Source organism: Stegodyphus dumicola, chromosome X2, assembly GCF_044657685.1.
Source record: "Stegodyphus dumicola isolate Sdum_Otavi_A_Nest chromosome X2, ASM4465768v1".
Classification (NCBI taxonomy): Eukaryota; Metazoa; Arthropoda; class Arachnida; order Araneae; family Eresidae; genus Stegodyphus; species Stegodyphus dumicola.
Window position 1 is genome coordinate 25611651 of NC_140781.1, and position 20092 is coordinate 25631742.

Below are 20092 nucleotides of genomic sequence, written 5' to 3' on the forward strand. Positions count from 1 at the left end.
TGTAGAGGTGTGATCTCGGAGATCAACCTTCTGTGTGTCTCAGAAGAAGAGTTCGTCTCCGAGTTAGGTGACCAAAATGTCTGTGGTGCTAGGCGGATCAAGATGTGAAAGGAAGGTCAGTTGATTGACATGAAACACGTGATCCTGACTTTCAACACGCCTGATCTGCCTAAGAATATTAAGGCCGGGTATCTAAACCTTCCTGTAAGACCTTATATTCCTAACCCTATGCGATGTTTCCATTGCCAGCGTTTCGGCCATTCTAAGATGTCTTGTCGTGGCAGCCTCGCATGCGCCCGATGCTCACAGATTGGCCACGATTCTGAAAATTGTACCGTTGTGCCTTTGTGTATAAATTGCAAGGGTCAGCACCCAGCATTTTCACGCCTGTGCTCAAAATGGAAAACCGAAAAAGAAGTGCAGACTGTAAAAGTTACCAGAAACATCTCATATGCTGAAGCCAGAAAAATAGTTCAAAGCACACGATCAACTCAAACAAATCATATGCCAGTGCAGTTAAAACAACACGTAGCATTGCCACCCAAACATCAATAGGCACGCAGACTGTACCAAATAAAACCCAACCGACTTCATCCACCAAGAATAAGGAAAATGCAACTCATTTAATACAAAAAAAAAAAAAAAAAAAAAAAGAAACAGTCATTCAAAGTAAACCTAAAACTGCCACTAAAAAAATATCAAATAAAAATAGAAGTTCCAGCAGTAGCTCTTTTGATGAAATGATTTCTGAATCTGCGGATTCAGAAAGTATGGATGTAGAAGAGGGTCTAGAAGTTCCCAGGCATCTACTTCCACGAAAAACAAAAGAACAGCACAGAAAGAATAAAAACCATTCATAATGGCCACCCTCATCTCGTGGAACTGTTGCGGTTTCCACCGAAATTTGCCTGACATCAAATCTATAATAAATGCCTATCATCCTGTGTTCTTAGCAATACAGGAAACAAATCTGAAACCAGAACAACATGCAAAACTTCAGAGGTTTTCTTTTGTCAGAAAGGATAACCTTGCAGGTGAGTGTGCCAGTGGAGGTGTAGGTCTCCTCACCTCACTGGATTATCCCTCAAATGTACTTTCTTTGACGACATCCCTCCAAGTTGTTGCTACTCAAACAAATTTTGATATTGTTGTTTCATTTGTTTCCATATATTTGCCTCCAAATGAGCACATTGATCAGCAAGATTTAAATGATCTTATAGAGCAGCTGTCTGAGCCCTATATCATTATAGGAGATTTTAACGGCCATAGTCCGCTCTGGGGTAGTAAAGATACAAATTCCCGAGGGAGACAAATAGAGCAGATGATCGAAGATCATAGCCTTTGTCTCCTGAATAATAGGCAGGATACTTACTTCCATGAGCCTTCAAGGACATTCCACGCTCTCGATCTTGCCATCCGTTCACCATCTGTGTTGTCATTTTGCACCTTTAGTGTCGGAAATGATCTGTACAACAGCGATCATTATCCCATTTTTGTGTCTCTTGCACGAAGACGAGCAAACCCCATGTCGACTCCCTCGGTTTATACTGGACGGGGCAGACTGGGAACTTTTCTCTTCCGTTGCAGAGCTGACAGATGAAATGGTAGAAGATGTGCATATCGATGATGCTGTTACTAATACTATTATTGCTGCAGCTGTACTTTCTATTCCTAGAACGTCAGGAAAAATACTAAGATATACGAAACCATGGTGGAATCGCAGCTGTCGTGAAGCACTGAAGAAACAAAAAAAAAAAAAAAAAAGCATGGATAATTTTTCGTAGATATCCTACTCTGCAAAACCTCATAGCATTTTAAAGAGCCAAAGCAAATGCACGAAAGGTAAGAAGGCAGAGCCAGAGGGATACCTGGACTACATATGTGTCCTCAATAACATCCTCTACGACTAGTAAGCGGGTTTGGGAAAGAGTTCGAAAAGCATGCGGAATATATGAAGACCACTCACTTTCTTTTCTGGAAAAAGATGGCCGAGTCATTAGCTCCTTAGAAGAAATTGCGAATACTATTGGTGAGACATTTGCTGCCGTTTCTTCCAGCAGAAACTATTCACCTGCATTTCTCTCTATTAAGCAGCACTCAGAAATAAATCCCATCGCATTCAACTCTCCCAAATCTGAGCCTTACAATAGAGACTTTACTATGCTTGAATTAAGGAGAGCTCTATTGCAGACACATAGGTCTTGTCCAGGTCTGGATGGCATGTATTATGAAATGCTAAAGCATCTGTCCTATAAGTCACTGGTATTATGAAATGCTAAAGCATCTGTCCTATAAGTCACTGACTGCCCTTCTAACACTTTACAACAGAGTGTGGAAGGAGCGTACTTTTCCCAGTGCATGGAGGAGAGCTGTTGTAATTCCCATTGTTAAGCCAGGGAAAGACCCGAGGAATCCCTCGAACTATCGGCCAATTGCCCTTACCAGTTGTGTTTGCAAACTGTTTGAAAAGATGGTAAACAGCCGCCTAGTCTACTTCTTGGAAAAGAATAATATTATATCGCCTTATTAGAGCGGTTTTCGAAAGGGGAGAACGACCGTAGATAATATGCTTCTTTTAGAGACATCTATTCAAAAAGCCTTTGTCAGAAGAAGTCACCTTGTCTCAATATTCTTCGACATTGAGAAAACTTATGATAAGGCATGGAGATACAGTATACTTCGGGATCTTCACGAGAGTGGCTTGTGCGGCAACCTACCAGTTTTCATACATGATTTCTTGAACGCTAGAACTTTTCAAGTAAGGATTGGCTCTGTTTTTCGGATGTTTTTGAACAGGAAGAGGGTGTGCCTCAAGGCTGTGTGCTTAGTGTAACACTGTTCAGTTTAAAAATAAATTCTGTATTAAAAGAACTTCCTCCCACCATCTTGGGATCACTATATGTAGATGATTTACAAATTAGCTGTCGAGGGGCAGACATGAGATACACAGAGAGGCAATTGCAGATGGCTCCGAATAAGATCCAGGAATGGTCAAACAAACAGGGATTTACTTTTTCCAAACAAAAAACTGTGTGCGTGCACTTTTGTAGGAAGCGAGGTCTCCATCCTGAACCTGAGTTATATCTGAATGGTACAATTATTCCAGTTGCGCCCGAAGTAAAATTTTTAAGAGTGATGTTCGACCAGAAATTGACTTTCCTTCCTCATGTTTTAAACCTGAGAAAGAAGTGTTTAAAAACACTAAATATTTTAAAAGTGTTGGCGAACACCTCCTGGGGTGCAGAACGTTCCTCTATCCTTCGCATTTACAGAGCCCTTGTTCGCTATCCGCTCGGTCATCAGTTTTGTTAAAACTAGATCCTGTTCACCATCAAGCTCTGCGGATTTGTTCAGGAGCTTTCAGGACTTCTCCTGTCCAGAGTCTGTATGTTGACTCTAACGAACCATCACTTTATCTGAGGCGTGAGCAATTGTCCCTTTTGCAATATTTTAATATTCTATCACAACCTGAACATCCCAATAAGCTGTGCTTACTTGATAATGTATGTAACACTTTATTTGAAACACGTCCATCCTGTGTTCCTACCTTTGCTTTAAGAGTTCGCCCTATCATTGAGGAACATTCCCTCTCTGATATGCGCCCCCACGCAGTACAGAACTTTGAAATCCCACCTTGGGAAAATTCATGGATTCAGCTTCTTGATGTTTTCAAACATCAAGTGAAGGCAAGCACTAACGAGATCGTATACAGACTACTCTTTGCTGAGCACAGGCAAAAATATAGCAGTTATCTTCCAGTCTATACAGATGGATCCAAGTCAAAAGATCATGTTGGGATGGCATTTGTAATTGAAGATCACATGGAGAGGGGCAGACGCTTGCACCGTGCTTTCTCTGTCTTAACATCCGAACTTACTGCAATATATTATAGTCTTTTGTACATCTCAAGGCTCTGCCACAAAAAGTTTATAGTTTATACAGACTCGTATAGTGCGCTTAAATCATTAGAAGCTTTTTCTAACACTCAAAATCCAGTAATAGTGAATATTCTTAAGTTACATATAAACTTAACAGGTCATGGATATGAAATCCTGTACTGCTGGGTTCCCGGGCATGTGGGAATAAAAGGGAATGAGCTGGCAGATATCACAGCAAAATGTGCTGTTGAACTGTCCAGTCGTCTCATCCCTTTTGGAGACATCTGTTGTGTTGTGAAAGAGAAAATCCGAAAAAAATGGCAACAACTTTGGGATGTTCAGCTTCAAAATAAATTAAGACATGTAAAGCCTAGAATTGAGCATTGGGAATTAACCAAAAATCGTAAGGAGAAAGTTCTTTTGACTCACCTCAGAATTGGTCATACTAGAGTGACACATAACTACCTTTTAAAAGCTGAAAATGAGCCTGTATGTTCAAATTGTAATGTTTGTCTATCTGTCCGTCATATTTTAATTGAGTGTCCATGTTTTAATGACCTCTTGACCGTTTAATCGGAAGAGAGGTCAATTTTAATTTATTTTATTATTTAAAAGAGACTGGCTTTTATTATCTAATGTAATTTGTTTTGAAGACTGTGTCTTGAATTTTAACGTGTGCTTTTAACTTGTTTTTTATGTGACTTCATCCTCTGGATTTGGTACATTTGTCTAGTTGTTTTTATTTATTGTATTTTAATTTCATCATTTGCAATCATCCCATCTCGTATTTGGCGCGCCATAATCTCTCACTCACTTATTTACCTGAGAAATTGTTTGAGGTCTGCTTTGTTACCAAAAATGCATGCATGATACATTTGTAATAGAAATTTCCAATAGTTATGTTGGATTATTTTTAAAGTTATTTTATTTCATTATTTTTAATAGTTGAAATGAGATCATTTAATGACTGAAGAATAAATTGAAAAGTGCTACAGAAAAAACACAAATCTTTTTCTTATTTTATATTTCTCTGCATTTGATGTGTTTAAATGAATAAGTGAAAATACAGTTGCTTGTTGATACTATATTGTTTCACTTTTTTAGCTTAAAATTTTTCATAAAAGAACATGAATTTGTTTCTTTTACATAGTTTCGTGCTTGAAAAGCAAAGGAAAGTGAAGATCATGTTTAGTTTCCATAAACCAAAAATCTATCGGTCAGTGAATGGATGCTGTATATGTAAAGCTAAGTCCTCTAGTTCAAGGTTTACAGATAGCAAGAAGTACGAACCTGAATTTGAAAAATGTTTCCGAATGAGTGAAAAGCGTTCTGGAGAGATATGTAATGCTTGTGTTCTTTTGGTAAAAAGATGGAAAAAGTTGCCTCTTGGTACTAATAGAGACTGGCACCATGTAAGTGATTGTTTTATTTATTTTTCTGATTTTTTAATGTCCTTGAAATGTGTGCCTAATTTAAGAATCTAAGAAATAAATTTTCACAAGAATAAGCTTATAGTATTTTATGCTTTGTTTAAATTGTTATAGTTTATGTTTCTGCCATTTTAATATTCTAAGTAAGTATGGATAAAAACAATCAAGGAAAACATTAAAAGAAGTATGCTTAATGCCTTTTCAGTGCTGCCTTGGGCTTGGTGGTTAGAAAGAAGGCTGCCATAGGCCTGGATTCTCTGGGGTGCCCCAAGTAACAAGTCCTGATGATGGGACAGCTGAATGGCTGATGGGTTCAGTCAATTTGTTTATTCTTAACAAATATCTGAAGAGCAAGTGTCATGTTATTTCGGGAAGGAAAGAAGATTTTGTCTGCTTTTCTTAATTTGAATGATAGTTTGTATGCAATGCTGGAGAATTTCAGAAGGAACTGAAAACCATGCCTGTTTAAAGTTTTCCATTATATTCCAAGAGACATGGAAACTGAATTATTGCATCTAATGCTCCTCTTAAGGAAAATTCATTATGGTTAAGCCTTTCTCCCCAGCACTCACAATGGTCAAAAGGATAAGACCAATGAATGTAAGTAGTTCACCCCAGGTTCAAACCCCAGGGAACGGGGTTGGCTGCATGAGTAATTTTGTCCATGTGTAATGTAAATATGAGCTAGTTCCTCCCAATAAATTTTACACAAAGCATCCTTTCCCTTAGTCAGATGGACTTAATGTGCTTTGCTGTAACCTAATAATTCCCGTGCTTCATTATAGCGTAACTGAAATCTTTTACAATTAGTGTATTGTCTGGAACTCAACAACTTTTGAATTGGATTGAAAAGGTACAGCTGATTATGCATATTAAAAAAAGGTCAGTTGTTGACTCTGTGCAGATAAACCAGAAAAATAAAAAGTTATTGATTGCCAAAAGCAAAATTGCTGAAAAAAAATTTGCGACACTTTGTGTGTTGCTTTACTTCCAGTCACTTGACTACTTTACTGAAAATGCTTCACAAATATTTTGTAAATTTTTCAGGCTGTGTCTTGAAAAAGGTCTGTTAATGCACTTAGATTGTTGCAGTATTCAAATAACATACTTGCGCTAAAAAGGAATGGCATCAAACAGCTGACTTCAAGAAGTCATTAGACTGTAGGCATTCTACTTATAATATACTTACTTCTTTCTTGATTAACTGGTTGATTAGTTAACTTATAATTGCAAACAGCATGAAACCTGTTTGTCTGAGAGGGTTACCTTTGTAAAGAAGATACTTTTCAAATAAATTAGAGAAACTTTTCACATTATACTGGAGAAACGTTGCAAAGGTCCTGTGCAGGTAGCCCATTCAACAGAAACAGGACTCTGGGCAAGCTACCATTATCCATTGGGCCTTATCGAGTTAATGCCTTATTCATTGGGCTACTAATTTATTTCTTATTAGTAGTATAACGTGTATAACGTCCTTAAGTGGAATTTAATTTTGCAGTTATATAATCTAACTTTTTATATGAATGTCTGGTCCTTATAGTGGTATTTAGTAAATGTTTATGCACATTCTGAAAATTAAATGCAAAAGACCTATCATGTCCTCTTGCATTGCATTAAAAATGCTGCCAAAGGACAATTTGGCAGTCTTGATGCTGTACCAGGAAGCTGATACAAATATTGGCAAGATAGCAAAAATATACTTGTGTGTGGCAGTACAATGTTTAGTTTCAATGCAGCAGACCCTAGTTCACCCTCCAAAGGTATCAACCACTGTCAAAGGGCACTGTAGGTTTTCTGGCAGGGCGTTTCCCATCTTTGGTAACAGATGGAGCTGTGAAACAATAGCAGCAGCAGTAAGTGACCTAATGGCAGTGTCTACCTCTAGGTGAAATAGTTGCAAATATTTCTGTTCTAATTTTAGAAATCTTCTAAAAAACATGTAATTATGTCTGAGACTGATATAGGAAAATTATTGCATTAAAACATTTAAATTATAGCGAGAATTCAATTATATTCACTTATTCAAAGTCAGAAATCCTGTTGAGACTAAAAACTTAAGGAATGCCTTGTTCTATATTGTTTAATGAGTTCTCCCTCTCCAGTAATCAAAGTTACTAAAGATTCTTCAGCTGAAGATAATCATGTATTTTTAGGTTGTAGATGCACGAGCTGGACCTGGAACAAAAAGTGTGAATAAAAACAAAACTAAGCCTGAAAAGAAACCAGTGAAGAAACTCCGGCTAAGGTTGTGCAGAAATAAACAAAATACAACTGAAGTTTTATCTGATGATATAGTTGGTAAATGCCCTTTTATTACTTCTATAATATTTGGGAATGAAATCAATTTTCATATTTATAGATTTTAATTTAAATAATAATTTTTAATACTTATTTTTGAGAGAATATTATATAATGAATAAAACTCAAATTTATCCTTGGTTTTCTCATTTATTGAACTTGAGTATTAAATGTCATCTGAAGCTCTGTTATAATAGCATTGGAATACATATATAATGTCATAATTTAAAGGTTGTGTGCATGGTGTATTCAGATATTTTTAGAAAAGATATAGCATATAATTTTCTGTAATTTTGCTTTGCTAGCGTCAAAATGTTTTCTAAGAATGCATTATATATTTGGTGTGTTTGTTAATGAAAATACTTTAACTATTACCAAATGCCTTTCTTATTAAAATTTTGTGTAGGTCATTTGAAATGTAATCTGTTCTCAAGTACACTGCTCATCAAAATTAAAGGATAATGACAGAAATAAAATTTAACTAATACTTAATGAAAAATTATTAACAGAAATTTGTACAAAAGCATTATTTAACATAAACTAATGTTCTGACAATTGATTATTCAAAAAATATTGAAATTTATGGAAACTGGAAAATGATGAAAAAACTAAGTGATCTCTTCTGGAAACAAATTTTTCTTTAATATGGTATATGTTTACCTCAGACAGATATACATACCTCACATCTTGATTACATAGAACCAAAGTGTTGATTAAGTCTTGTGAAATTGCGTGCCATTCTTCTGAAAGTGCACTTTTCAGCTCCTGAAGGGTTTAGGGAGGAATTTAGCATGCTAAAATTAGATGCCCCAAGGTATCCCACAAATGCTTCATCGGTTTCAGGTTGGGTGAGTAAGCTGGCCAATCCATTTGAATGATATCTTCTGTTTGCAAACATTCTGACACCACTTATGCTGGATGAGGCCAAGCATTGTCATCCATCAGCAAAAACTCCTGAGTGAACAGCACCTCTAAACTGTCTTAACTTGGGGTTCCAAAACCTCATCCTTATATCTCCGAGCGCATTCAAAACCTCCTTGAAAGATATGCAGCTCGGTGCAGCCATTTGTCATGATTCCTTCCCGAACCATGAAACTGAGGCTGTCGAAATGGGATATTTCACGGACAAAGGAAGGAAAGTTGCATGTTCTTTCCTCTCTCCAGATCAAAACACGTCTATAATCACTGTTCAGACTATAACAGGACTTATCAGTAAACAGTACTCGAGCTCAGTTGCCTTGGTTCCACTGAACATGATGACAGCACCAGTTTAAACGGGCCCCTCTGGAAGCTGGAATGAGTGGGATACAAACCATTAGTTTCCTCGCATACAATTCAACTTCATTAAGCCTTTGTGTAGCAGTAGAATGGCCAATTCGAGTTCCTGTGGCTGCCTGAATGTCTAAAAACCAAATCTCTTATAGTCGCTTCTTGGTTTTGAGCTGACAACAACAGAAAATGAGCTTCTGATTCAGTTGTTATTCTTAGTCACGCTTGACCAGGCTGTCTATCAACTGATCCAGTGCTTGAAAAGGGGCACCAAACTTTTGATATGACACTTTGAGGGATATTCAAATCTTGGACAGCCTCTATTTGTGTTTAACCTCACTTAATTCTACCAATTATTCGCCACTTTTGACTGCCACTTAAATTATGCCTTTGAGCCATAACTACTGAATAGTGATCACTCTCAGAAACCACATTCACTTTAAACAACAGTACAGACCAGAATGCCAACCTGCATCCATTGTGTAACATATTTTCAATCACTGAAAATGCATATGCTAACGATGCTAACACATACAAAGAAGTGCAGTTTTGTGTTCAATTTTATTTAATTTAGATAATTACAGCATTTGGGCATTGGTTGCAACATTAAATTCAAAAGCATATTTTTTCTCATTATCCTTTAATTTTGATGTCCAGTTTATTATTTGGAAAGTTATTAAAAGTTTGTCTTTTCGATGTTGCAATCTTCTGAACCAGATCATTGGGGATATTGTAAACAGTTGTAACTTTAAGAAATATTTCCTGTGTTAAATTTGATTAATGAAAATTGCTATTTTTATGAGTGGTTTTGCTCATAACATCATTTCATTCTTTAAGTGTGGATAATCTGATATATATTTAATCAAAAATGCATTTGCTTTTATTAATGCTGTTATTTGTTGATGAATATCTCTGTGTCATTCTTGTACTACGTACTGGTGCACCAGCAGTCGAGTAGGAAAGTTGCTGAACGCTGGTATTTTGGTCCAGGATTCAAATCCTGATAAACAGGCTGGCTGCATGGGAGCTTTCATGATTTTCCCCATGTTTAACGTGTATAGGAGTGAGTTTCTGTCTGAATGTCCTCCTTGAAGGCATCCCTCCCCTTAGGCTGAGCATTAATCAAAATAAAACAAACGGAACCTTGTACTAGATACTTTTGGCTACTAACTCTTTCGTGCCAATTGTCATGCGCATGAGTCATCAAGAACCTCATTCTTTTCTCATGTTGCAAGCTGGTGTGACAGACCATTTTCTCATTCATCTCTGCCAGTCACGTATTCTTGTGAGTTTTAGAACATTTCAGAAATTTTTGCCACAGGATGACATTATATGTCCATAGGATTTGAGATGTATATAGACTTGACCTTCTACATGTATCTTTCACTGGAAATGAGGCAAAGATGGCACACACTTGGATTTTGATTATATCAGCATAAGGCCAAAAACATGTTCTCAAGTCGCAAGCTTCCTAATTCTTTCTTTTTGGGGGTACAGCATTGTGTGTTTCTTAAATGCACATGTAGTATTTATCAATAAATGTTACATTTTTTTAAAGCATTTAGTGTTTATAGTCCAGTATCTAATTGAGAATTATACCTTGGATGTATGAAATGTTTCTGTTTTGTGTGTTACAATGTTGAAGTGTCTAAAACTTTATCATTTGGAAAAGAAGCAGAGTTAAAAGAAATTTTTGGATAGTATGGAGAAAGAGTTGTTAAATCTCTTTTTAAAGAACTTCGTTTATATATTGAGGTTTTTTTTTTTTTTTTTTTTTTTTTTTTTTTTTTTTTTTTTTTTTCATGTTTCCTCCAGTTGTGGATGAATTCATTAGACTTGCAAGAAATACTTGTGGGATTGTAATGAGGAGAAGGAAAGGCATGACTGAAAATTTTCCACTGCCCAAAAAGTAAAATTAGCGAGATGTTTGTTTTGCAGAAATCAAAACCTGAATTTTTAAGTGCTTTTTAAATATATATGGCAAGAACTTTGTTCAACTGAAAGTTCTAAGGAAGTATGACAGTGATACTTTATTCACACTCTTGGAAAAATCCTCCAAAAAGGCAAGTTAACTGTTATAAATGCAAGGACTGTAGATAGATCTGTGCTCTGAAATTTATCCCACTAAAAATGAATTTAGTAAAATGTTTGTTGTCAATTATATAACATCAAAAGTCACTAACAAAAAAGAAAATGTTGAAAAAAAAATTAATGCACAAAATAAAGATATTTAAACAACAACAAAAAACTCAAGTGTATGAAGTATATAATTAAAAAATATATAGAGCATATACTGTATATATACTCTAGAGAATATTTAAACAGCTCATTCATCTTTTCATAATTTCATGGATTAACCCTTTGACTGCTCAATTTGTGGACCAAAATTGCTTTAAAGATTGTGCAATTTTCTTTTTGCATATTTTAAATCTATATGTATTGTAGAATTGAAAAATGCATTTTTTCTTTCTAGAAAATATATTTTTATATAAATTTTTATCATGAGAAACTAAGTTGCCAGAAAAACCAATTTCAGATGTTATCACCCCCAAAAAATTTTTTAAAATAAATTTCAGTTGAATTAAAGTCCATTTCTATTTATTGCATAATATAAAAAAAGTAAAATATATAAAATATAAAGCCCTGAGGTAAAAATACCTTAGAAATGCAGTTTAGTATGATAGAGCTTAAAACAGGGTTCAAGGCAAAGTCCAATGTCACAGTCTTTGCACCAGATTCAATAAAGCTAATTAATAATTAATCTGATTAATAATTTAATTAAGTAATCAAAATAATCGCTAAATGTTTTCCAGCAGCCATTTCTGCAAGTAAAAAGCTCAAAAAGTGGAGTATGAGCAATAATACCATGTGCCTTCAAATGCCACAATTTAGTAGATGACTAATGGTATCTGTTATCCAAAACGTAAACTAAATGTCTAATACTGTATATAATTTATTTCAGCGGTTAAATGGGGAAAAAACGGGATGTGTTCCTCAATAAAGGAAGAAAAACACATGTCTGCGGGATGAGCAGATTTTGCTACATTTGAGTTGCCCATGGAAATCGTGGGATGAGCAGCCACAGGGTTAAGGTTTAGTTGCAGAAAACCCTCAGCCTCTGGAGAGACGTCTGCAGCAGAAACAGCAGGCCCCCAACAGTATGTGCATGTTTGCACCTTTCATCCTGAAAAGGTTAACATCCAACCTGATTACTGCCTTAGTGCACAAGTTCAGGTTTTTGCATAAGGTTTTGGGGGTATTATATTTGATTATTAAACACCAATTTATAAGGAATAAATTTTTTTAATAAATCGAAATGTACACATAGTGTTAGAATGACATTATTTTGAATGATGAACAGTGTGTGCAAATGAACTTGTAAAAACAAAAGGGAAGTACTTTTTTTGACAGTCCCACAAAGTCGAGATTCTTAGCACGCATGCGCTAGAAGGAGAGATGAGTTCCATAGCATTAAGAATCTTAGCATGGATGCCTTAGATGGAGAAATCAGGGTATGGTGTCAGTGGTGAAGAAATGTGGGAGAGAAGTAAAACTCCATGTCATCTCCCTTCCTGGAAAAAAAAAAAAATGCCCTGAAAATTCATAAAAGAGAAAAATAAAAATAAGTATTTCACAAATCATTTTGGAAAGTAAACATGAAGTGCAAAAAGAGTTTGGTTTGCAGGAGCAATTTTTTCTGGAGGCTCGTCATCTACTGGAGACAAGCTGGTTGCTGTGATGAGGCCCTGTCAACATCAGATAAAATATGAGGTACAGATACATTATCTGGGGCCAGATAGGCAGGTTTTACTCTGTTGATAGACACAGTGATGTTAGAGTGACATGACATGATGATGTTAGACACAGTGATTGTAGAGATGGTGAAAGTTTTATCACTACTTAGAAGCACTTTGTAAGGACTAGTGTATGGTGAGTGCTAGGAGGATTTTCCTGAAGAACATTTGTGTAAGTCATTGTAGACAAATATTTGCTTTTTTGAATAATTTATAGCAGTAGTCAGTCGAAGGTGCTCTATATGGTCACTTAAATTTTGTAGGAAGTCATTCTTCAGGTTTTTGCTTTCGAGAGGTGTAAAGAATTACTCTAGAAGATTTAAAGTTTGATCGTACACAGCTGAAGAGCAGTTAAGTTCCTTTTTAAAAGTGGTTCAAAGTTATAAAAGAGCTGATGGTAATGTAATAATCCAGTATACACATTTATGACACATAGACTATTTAAGTGACTTGTGCCATCTTTCAATGATACCTTAGGCTTGTGGATGGTATTTGGTGGTATGTGAAAGGCAACTCAAAAAAACTCGCTTTGAAATTCACTACCACAATCAATAGTGATCTGGGCAGGTACACTAAATCTAGAGATCCAGCCTGTGTAAAGAGCAGAGCTGACAGTCTCTGCCTGCAGTGGATAAGCTTCATGCGAACAAGTATACCTGTCAATGGGACAGACAGTAAGACATTCCTTGAGATGGAGGAAGAGTTCCAATCAAATCTATATTGATACGAGGGCCATCCAGGAAGTAGATTACGTTTCCGTCTGTGTCCGCTAGGGGCGGGGCTAGCGCGGCCATCTTGGGGTCAGAGCGTTGCGCAGCTCAGTCTGCATCTAGCCGTGCTAGTGAGAGGTTCGTGCTGTGCTCCGTTCAGATACTGTGACGGTTTGAAATGTCTGCGTTAATTGAAAATCCCGCGAGCTGCAAGGTGCGCTCAGTAATAAGGTTTCTGACTGCAAAAAACTGTAAACCGATAGAAATCTATCGGCAGCTTCATGAAGTGTATGGGGACAACATTATCACTGAAGGTGGAGTGCGTCAGTGGGTCATAAGATTTCAAAATGGCCGAACCAATGTTCACGACGAAGATCGAAGTGGGAGACCCAGCATAGTGACCGCCGAACTTCTCGAAAAAGTCGATGCTAAAGTCCGTGAAAATCGAAATTTCACAATAACGGAACTTTCTTTGAGTTTTCCACAAATTTCGCGAAGTTTGTTGCACGAAATCATCAGCGAAAAGCTTGGTTACCACAAGTTTTGTGCAAGATGGATTCCAAAAATCTTGACAGAGGACCACAAAAATCAGCGAATGGCTGCAGCGTTGAACTTTTTGGACGCTTACCATAAGGATGGTGACTCTTTACTCGATCGCATCGTTACTGGTGACGAAACATGGGTGAAACATGTGAACTGTGAAACGAAATTGCAATCAATGCGTTTTGATGACGACGCACAGCTGCAAGAAGAGGTAACGAAGTGGTTGAAGGCGCAGGCGGCCGAATTTTTCGACGAAGGAATTTCCAAGCTCGTACATCGCTACGATAAATGCCTTAATTTGTATGGTGACTATGTAGAAAAGTAGTATTTGAGTGTGGCTTTCATCTGTATATAATAAAATTTTTTTCCTATACTTTGTTTATTTTTTTATTCCAAAATGTAATCTACTTTCTGGATAGCCCTCGTATGTTAAAAATGCTCATCCTGAACAATAAAAGTAGTTAAAGGAGAGTGTACATGACAAGACAGCCTTTTGACATTGTGTGTGTAAGTTCATGACATGCTTTTTTATTCTGGGCCAGGCAAAATGGTCACTGATTAACTTCAGAGTTACTTTTGGTCCAGGATGAGAAAGGCTATGCAGAGCTGAAAAAACAGTTTTTCGATGACTGTCTGGAACAAAACTTCTTTAAATGTAGAACAGAATTTTCTTTTAAAAAAAAAAAGGATTGGAGTATGATGCCACTCTGTTGCACTTGCGACATAGGGTCCATAGTTAATAGGAATCAGGTTAGTAATCATTTCGATGCAAGAAAGAGTATGAGCTGGTCCATTTTCTGCAGCGCTCACTTGTTGAATATGAGTAGTGAACTGGTCATTGAAATTAAGTTGATTAATTTGTCGAAGGGAGAGCTTGTCGTAATACTTTTGGAAGTGGTGTATGATCTGTAAACATTGTAAACTTCATATCTTTAAGCAGATACCCGAAGAATTTAATATGGCAAATATTGCCAAAAGTTCTCCATCATATGTACTATAGTTCTGTACAGCATCACTCAGTTTTCTCGAAAAGAATCCCATAGGTTTCCCCATTTGTGTGTTAAGTTGCTGGGTGCAAGCACCTGTGGCTTTTTCCGAGGCATCACAAGTAAGAGCAATTTCCTTTTTGAGGTCTGGATGGACTAAATTGAACCTTCTAAGTCAGAACCTGTTTCATTGTCTATTGATCAATCAAAAGGTGTTTTGCCATTTTTCTTACATTCCCAATATAACATTTAAAGGAAGTTGAACTTCTGTAGCACGATATAAAAATCTCCTATAGAAATCGAGAATTATCCAAAAAAGTCTTAAGTTCATTAATAATTTTGGGTTTGCGAAAATCTTGGATTACTTCAATGATCCAAGATGGCAAAGGAATGATTCCGTTTTTCTTGATAATATGACCTAAAAATTTTGCACATTCTGAAACAGATGGGCATTTAGGAAGGCTGGCAGTCAATTATGATTTTTTGTTTCTTAAAAAAAATTCTTTCATATGAAGGACATGTTTATCAGAAGATGATGATTCAATCAAAGTAACATCTATATATATGAAACAGAAATTTAAATTTATCAAAATTTGATTTAGTAATCTTTGCATGGTTTGTGCAGCATTATGTAAACCAAATGTCTTATAGTTAAACTCAGGTAATTCAAAATGAGTAACTGTTGCCCTTTTAGGTATGTCAGCTTTATTCATTGGCGTGGGTTGACACGCTTTCTTGGTATCTAATGTAAAAAAAAAAAAGTGTTATTTTTTAAATTGTATGTAAAATCGTGTAGATACATAATTGGATAATTACCTGGAATAGTGATTGAGTTTAATTTATGATAGTGTAAGGTTGCCAAGGCACATCTGATCTCATATGCAGAAGACTACTCAAGCAGTTTTTCGAAGGACTAGAAATGCTTTTTTGAACTAAATAAGTGAATTCTGCTATTGTGACAGTCAATTTGTCATGTGCTAGGTGCCTTAGCCACTATTTGTGAAACTTTGGGTTCAATTACTTATGTAATGCCATGAGTATCCTTATCCAGAGGCTGTTTTAAAAAAGTGTTCAGAGTGAATCATATTTTTAAAGTAAATTATTAAATACATGTAACCAGTTGTAAAACTAGTTTTTAGTATAATATCTTGGGATATTTTGCCATCTGAAGCAGTGTTAATCACACTGTCAAGTGAATTTTGGGATTTCAAATTTACAACAATGCCATAATTACTTTAAAAATCTGAACCCAAAATTAGTTGCGACACATTAGCAATAGTAAAAATCCATAGAAAATGTCAGTGTAGACCTGTGCTTAAATTTACTTGATGTTTTCCATGTACACTACCGGAAAAAAAAAGGGGGGGCAGTTCTATATCTCCCGTTCTACTGGGCCAGTGGACGAAATTCAACTTGCGTTTACCATATCTCGAAAGCACAACTTAGGCTATGTGTTAGATTTCTAATATAGGTATTTTGAAACAAAGTTGGACTTTTTTGAAATGGCGTGCCCATTTTTTTTCCATATTTCAGTTCTACGACTCAAATTATGCCAAACTGCCGAGTTTTGTAAAAATCACACAAGTAAATTATAAAAAAATTAGGTGTCAATTTTAGCTTTTATATATTAATTGAATTTGGTATATATTTATTAACATATCTTTTATTATTAAACTTACTTGATTCCTTCTTTCAGAATTCAAAATTTAGGTTTAATGCAAGTATAATTCACACATATTTTATGATTTATATTTTTAAATTTGTATCTTTAAATATAAAATTTTTACCATCATCTTAGTAGGTGTATTTCTAAGCATACCTGTAAAAAATGAGAGTTTTTTATTCAAAATTTCCTAAGATACATGCGAATTTACATATTGCCGTGTTTCAAAATTTGGCATATTTGTTATAAGCGATAATAATGCCAACTGTTGTTTATGCACTTTGTTGAAATTATTCGAAAGTTTGAGAGATGACCTTTTTTCTTGCTCGTGTACAATGAAAAAAATGAAAGGAAAATAGGCTGCTATAAATTAAGAAGTTCGTCAAGTGAATTATTCTTGACACAAACTGAAAAAAATGCGGCAAGATAAATTTTTAAATTTCTCCATACATTTCTAACAAAAAATTACAAAATTTAATATCTAGGCATAATTTGAGTCATAGATTTGAAGTATGGGAAAAAAATTAGTATGTTATTTTAAAAAAATTAAAAAAGAGTCCTATTTTGTATCAAAATACCTATGTTAGAACAATGCTATATATAAATCTAATATATAATCCTAAGTCGCGCCTTGAATTTCGTCAATCGGCCCTGTAGAACGGGAGATTATGAAACTGTCCCCTTTTTTTTTTTTTGTGCTGTGTACATCAGTTTTTGTACTTTTTGCTGCACCTAATTAAAGCTAAGATGTTGGTTTAAAACAGTATTGTAAAGTAGGAAGCAAGACAAACAAATAGCTCTTGTGTCGACCAAAAATTGTGTTCACAAAGTTTTTTCATATACAAGGATGCAACAATTATTTTGGCCTATGACATTCGTTGCCACACAAATTTGGCCTTCTAGTTTTCCAATTTAAAAGTGCAAGGGCTGTTGCATTTAATGGCTTTTTTGCCAAACTTTTTGTGGTACCAACACATATATACTTTTTTGCTTTGTTTATTTCTGGGCAAGAATCTAGAATCAAAACGACCACAAGCGTGCAATCAAACACAAGAATGCAACGTAAAATGTTTTATATGTATATAATTTTTTTTATTTAAATTAGATATTTGTTTCTGCAAACTATCTAAAGCATCACTCAAATATATAGAATTAGTTACTTTCAAGCTGACTTCCATTGCATGATGCTGAGCAGGAATTGTCATGTCAGAGATTTTTTTCAGCCATAGCTATTAATGTTTTAAGCTCGATATCAGAAGAGGCTAATAATGGCTTGCATCTGGGGTGGAAGAAATTGAAACCATAAATATATTAATAATTTAGTTCCAACAAGAGGTCCAACCAATTCCTGCATTTGTTGGAATAAAACAGATGAGTGTTTGTTGCCCAGCTCGATCTCTAGAACATTTTTGTAATTTTTGTTTGTCAAAGTTAGCAAAAAAACTTATATTAATCTTTTTTTAAGTGTCATATTCATCAATAACTACAGGAAGATTAATTTTATCACTTACGTGGCTTAAGATATTAGTCTCGATGTGGCTACCATGATATGATATTTTGTGGCATTGACAGTTCTCACTTTTAATGAACTAGCTTTCAATCTAAAACCATATACTCAGATTATCTTTGCAGAATAGTGGCACTTTAATGGAAATTCTGTTGATTTCAAGTGCTTGCATTAAAACAATAGTATTGCAGGTTATTGACATGTTTGAACTATTAAAAACGCATTCTTCTCAAATTTATAATTACCAGTTTGGAGTTTTTTTATTTGGTTATTTTAAACACCAATTTGTAAAGAATAATTTCTTTTAATAAATCAAAATATATGTGTAAAGTTAGAAAGACATTAATCTGAGGAAAAATCATCATGGGCTGTCAACGTCAATGGGGGAGGTAAAACCTCACAGGCTTTAAGGAAATGAAAATAAAACTTTCCCGTAATTTCTCATAATACTATTTTTCTATAATGAAAACAAGGAAATGGGCATTAGGAACCCTTGAAAGGTGCATATTTTTCAAGAGACTGTGTTGAAAGGCATGATATCTTCAGATATTTTTTATATCTTCTATATAATTCTATAATTCACCTTCTATAATTCTTCTAATGTCTGTTCAGTAAAATCTTTTCACTTAATTTGTTAGTTGATTAGGAGAAAGTATTGATCCATACAAAAACAAAATACATATACATTTATTGGAACTTGACTTTTTTACCCAAATGCTATATACATGTTGCATGAGGATTCAAGAACTATGGTTGTAAACTTGTAATAAACACCTGAACCATCTCTCCGGAAATTAATCAGGAAGAAAAGAAAAAATGCGGAGAAATTATATACAATTTGCATACAAAATCTGTATACGCTATATGGTTGTAAATAATGATGCCGCATTTATGCTGGCGACTCTTGCACAAACTTGTACAATGGGCCAGAATGACAACAATGTGTCTGTTTCATCCATATAACTGATTTTATCACACATGCAAGTTATTTTGAAATATTGAGCATAATACAACTGCAAATTTATACGGGTTCCATACAGCTTTTTTTTTTTTTTTTTTTTTTTTTTTTCCTCTTTAGAGTAAATTCATATCTACTCATTTTGCATTACTTGTTCATTGCCCACTGAACAAAGTTTTTCCAAATTATTAGATGAAATGACTTCACTTCCCTGGTCTCAAAGCCCTGATCTTGGATAATGCAGTATGAGGAGTTTCATAAAATGTGTGTATGTTTATTGTTTAATAAATGTGAACTCCAAAGAAGCTATATCTGAAGGCCTTAAGAAAGTGATTACATGAATGTTGGATAACGTGAACAAAAAAACTTTGTGGTGCATTTTGCTATGTAGAGACCATGGATGGACACATATGAACAGTTTGGGTTCTTAAGTAAGAAATTGCCCCCTTCTATGTTGGTTCACGTAAGTGATTTTGTGATGCATGTACTAAAGTTATACAGAATTTTCTTCTTCACTGTGTGCCTTCATGTGTAACTGGTAGCACATGTGGCTATTAGATCCAGAGTTTGAATCCTGTTGAGGGCATAGCTGATTTTTATGTATCCCTCTTTTAAAAGCTTAACAGACTACAAAATATTTTAGGGGTTATGGGCTTTGTGTGCAGACTGTACAACAGGTATACATAACTCAGATAAGGCTGGAGGATATAATGCAAAATCTATGCCCAACATCCTATAATAATAATAATAATGCTAGTTTGGTAGCCAAATTATGGAGCACACAAAGACATGCAGAGACTCATCAACAGTAATAGCATTAAAAAACAGAACATCTCTAATTAAATATGTAAGGATCATTCATATAATATATAAGGATAAATGTAAGTAATGTTTAATTTTTTAAATAAATAAAAAATATAAGAGCATATTTAAAAACTTAAATTAAAATCATTAGTAATTATATCCATGAATGATTTTAAATTTAGGAAAAGAACAGAAATAACAAGCAGACCAAGTTGTATCAAAGATCTGGTCATTCTTTTATATATTTAATTG

General features: G+C 35.0%; 1 protein-coding gene across 2 annotated transcripts in view; it reads left to right on the forward strand.

Moving 5' to 3' along the window:
- LOC118195926 (SIN3-HDAC complex-associated factor) overlaps positions 1 to 20092 on the forward strand; it is a 69222-nt gene that overhangs the window by 40715 nt on the left and 8415 nt on the right. For both annotated transcript variants that reach the window (XM_085809204.1, XM_035367268.2), the window contains 2 exons: positions 5029 to 5290; positions 7462 to 7606. In XM_085809204.1, coding sequence (XP_085665330.1) covers positions 5029 to 5290; positions 7462 to 7606 — 407 coding nt within the window. The remainder of the gene's footprint in view (positions 1 to 5028; positions 5291 to 7461; positions 7607 to 20092) is intronic.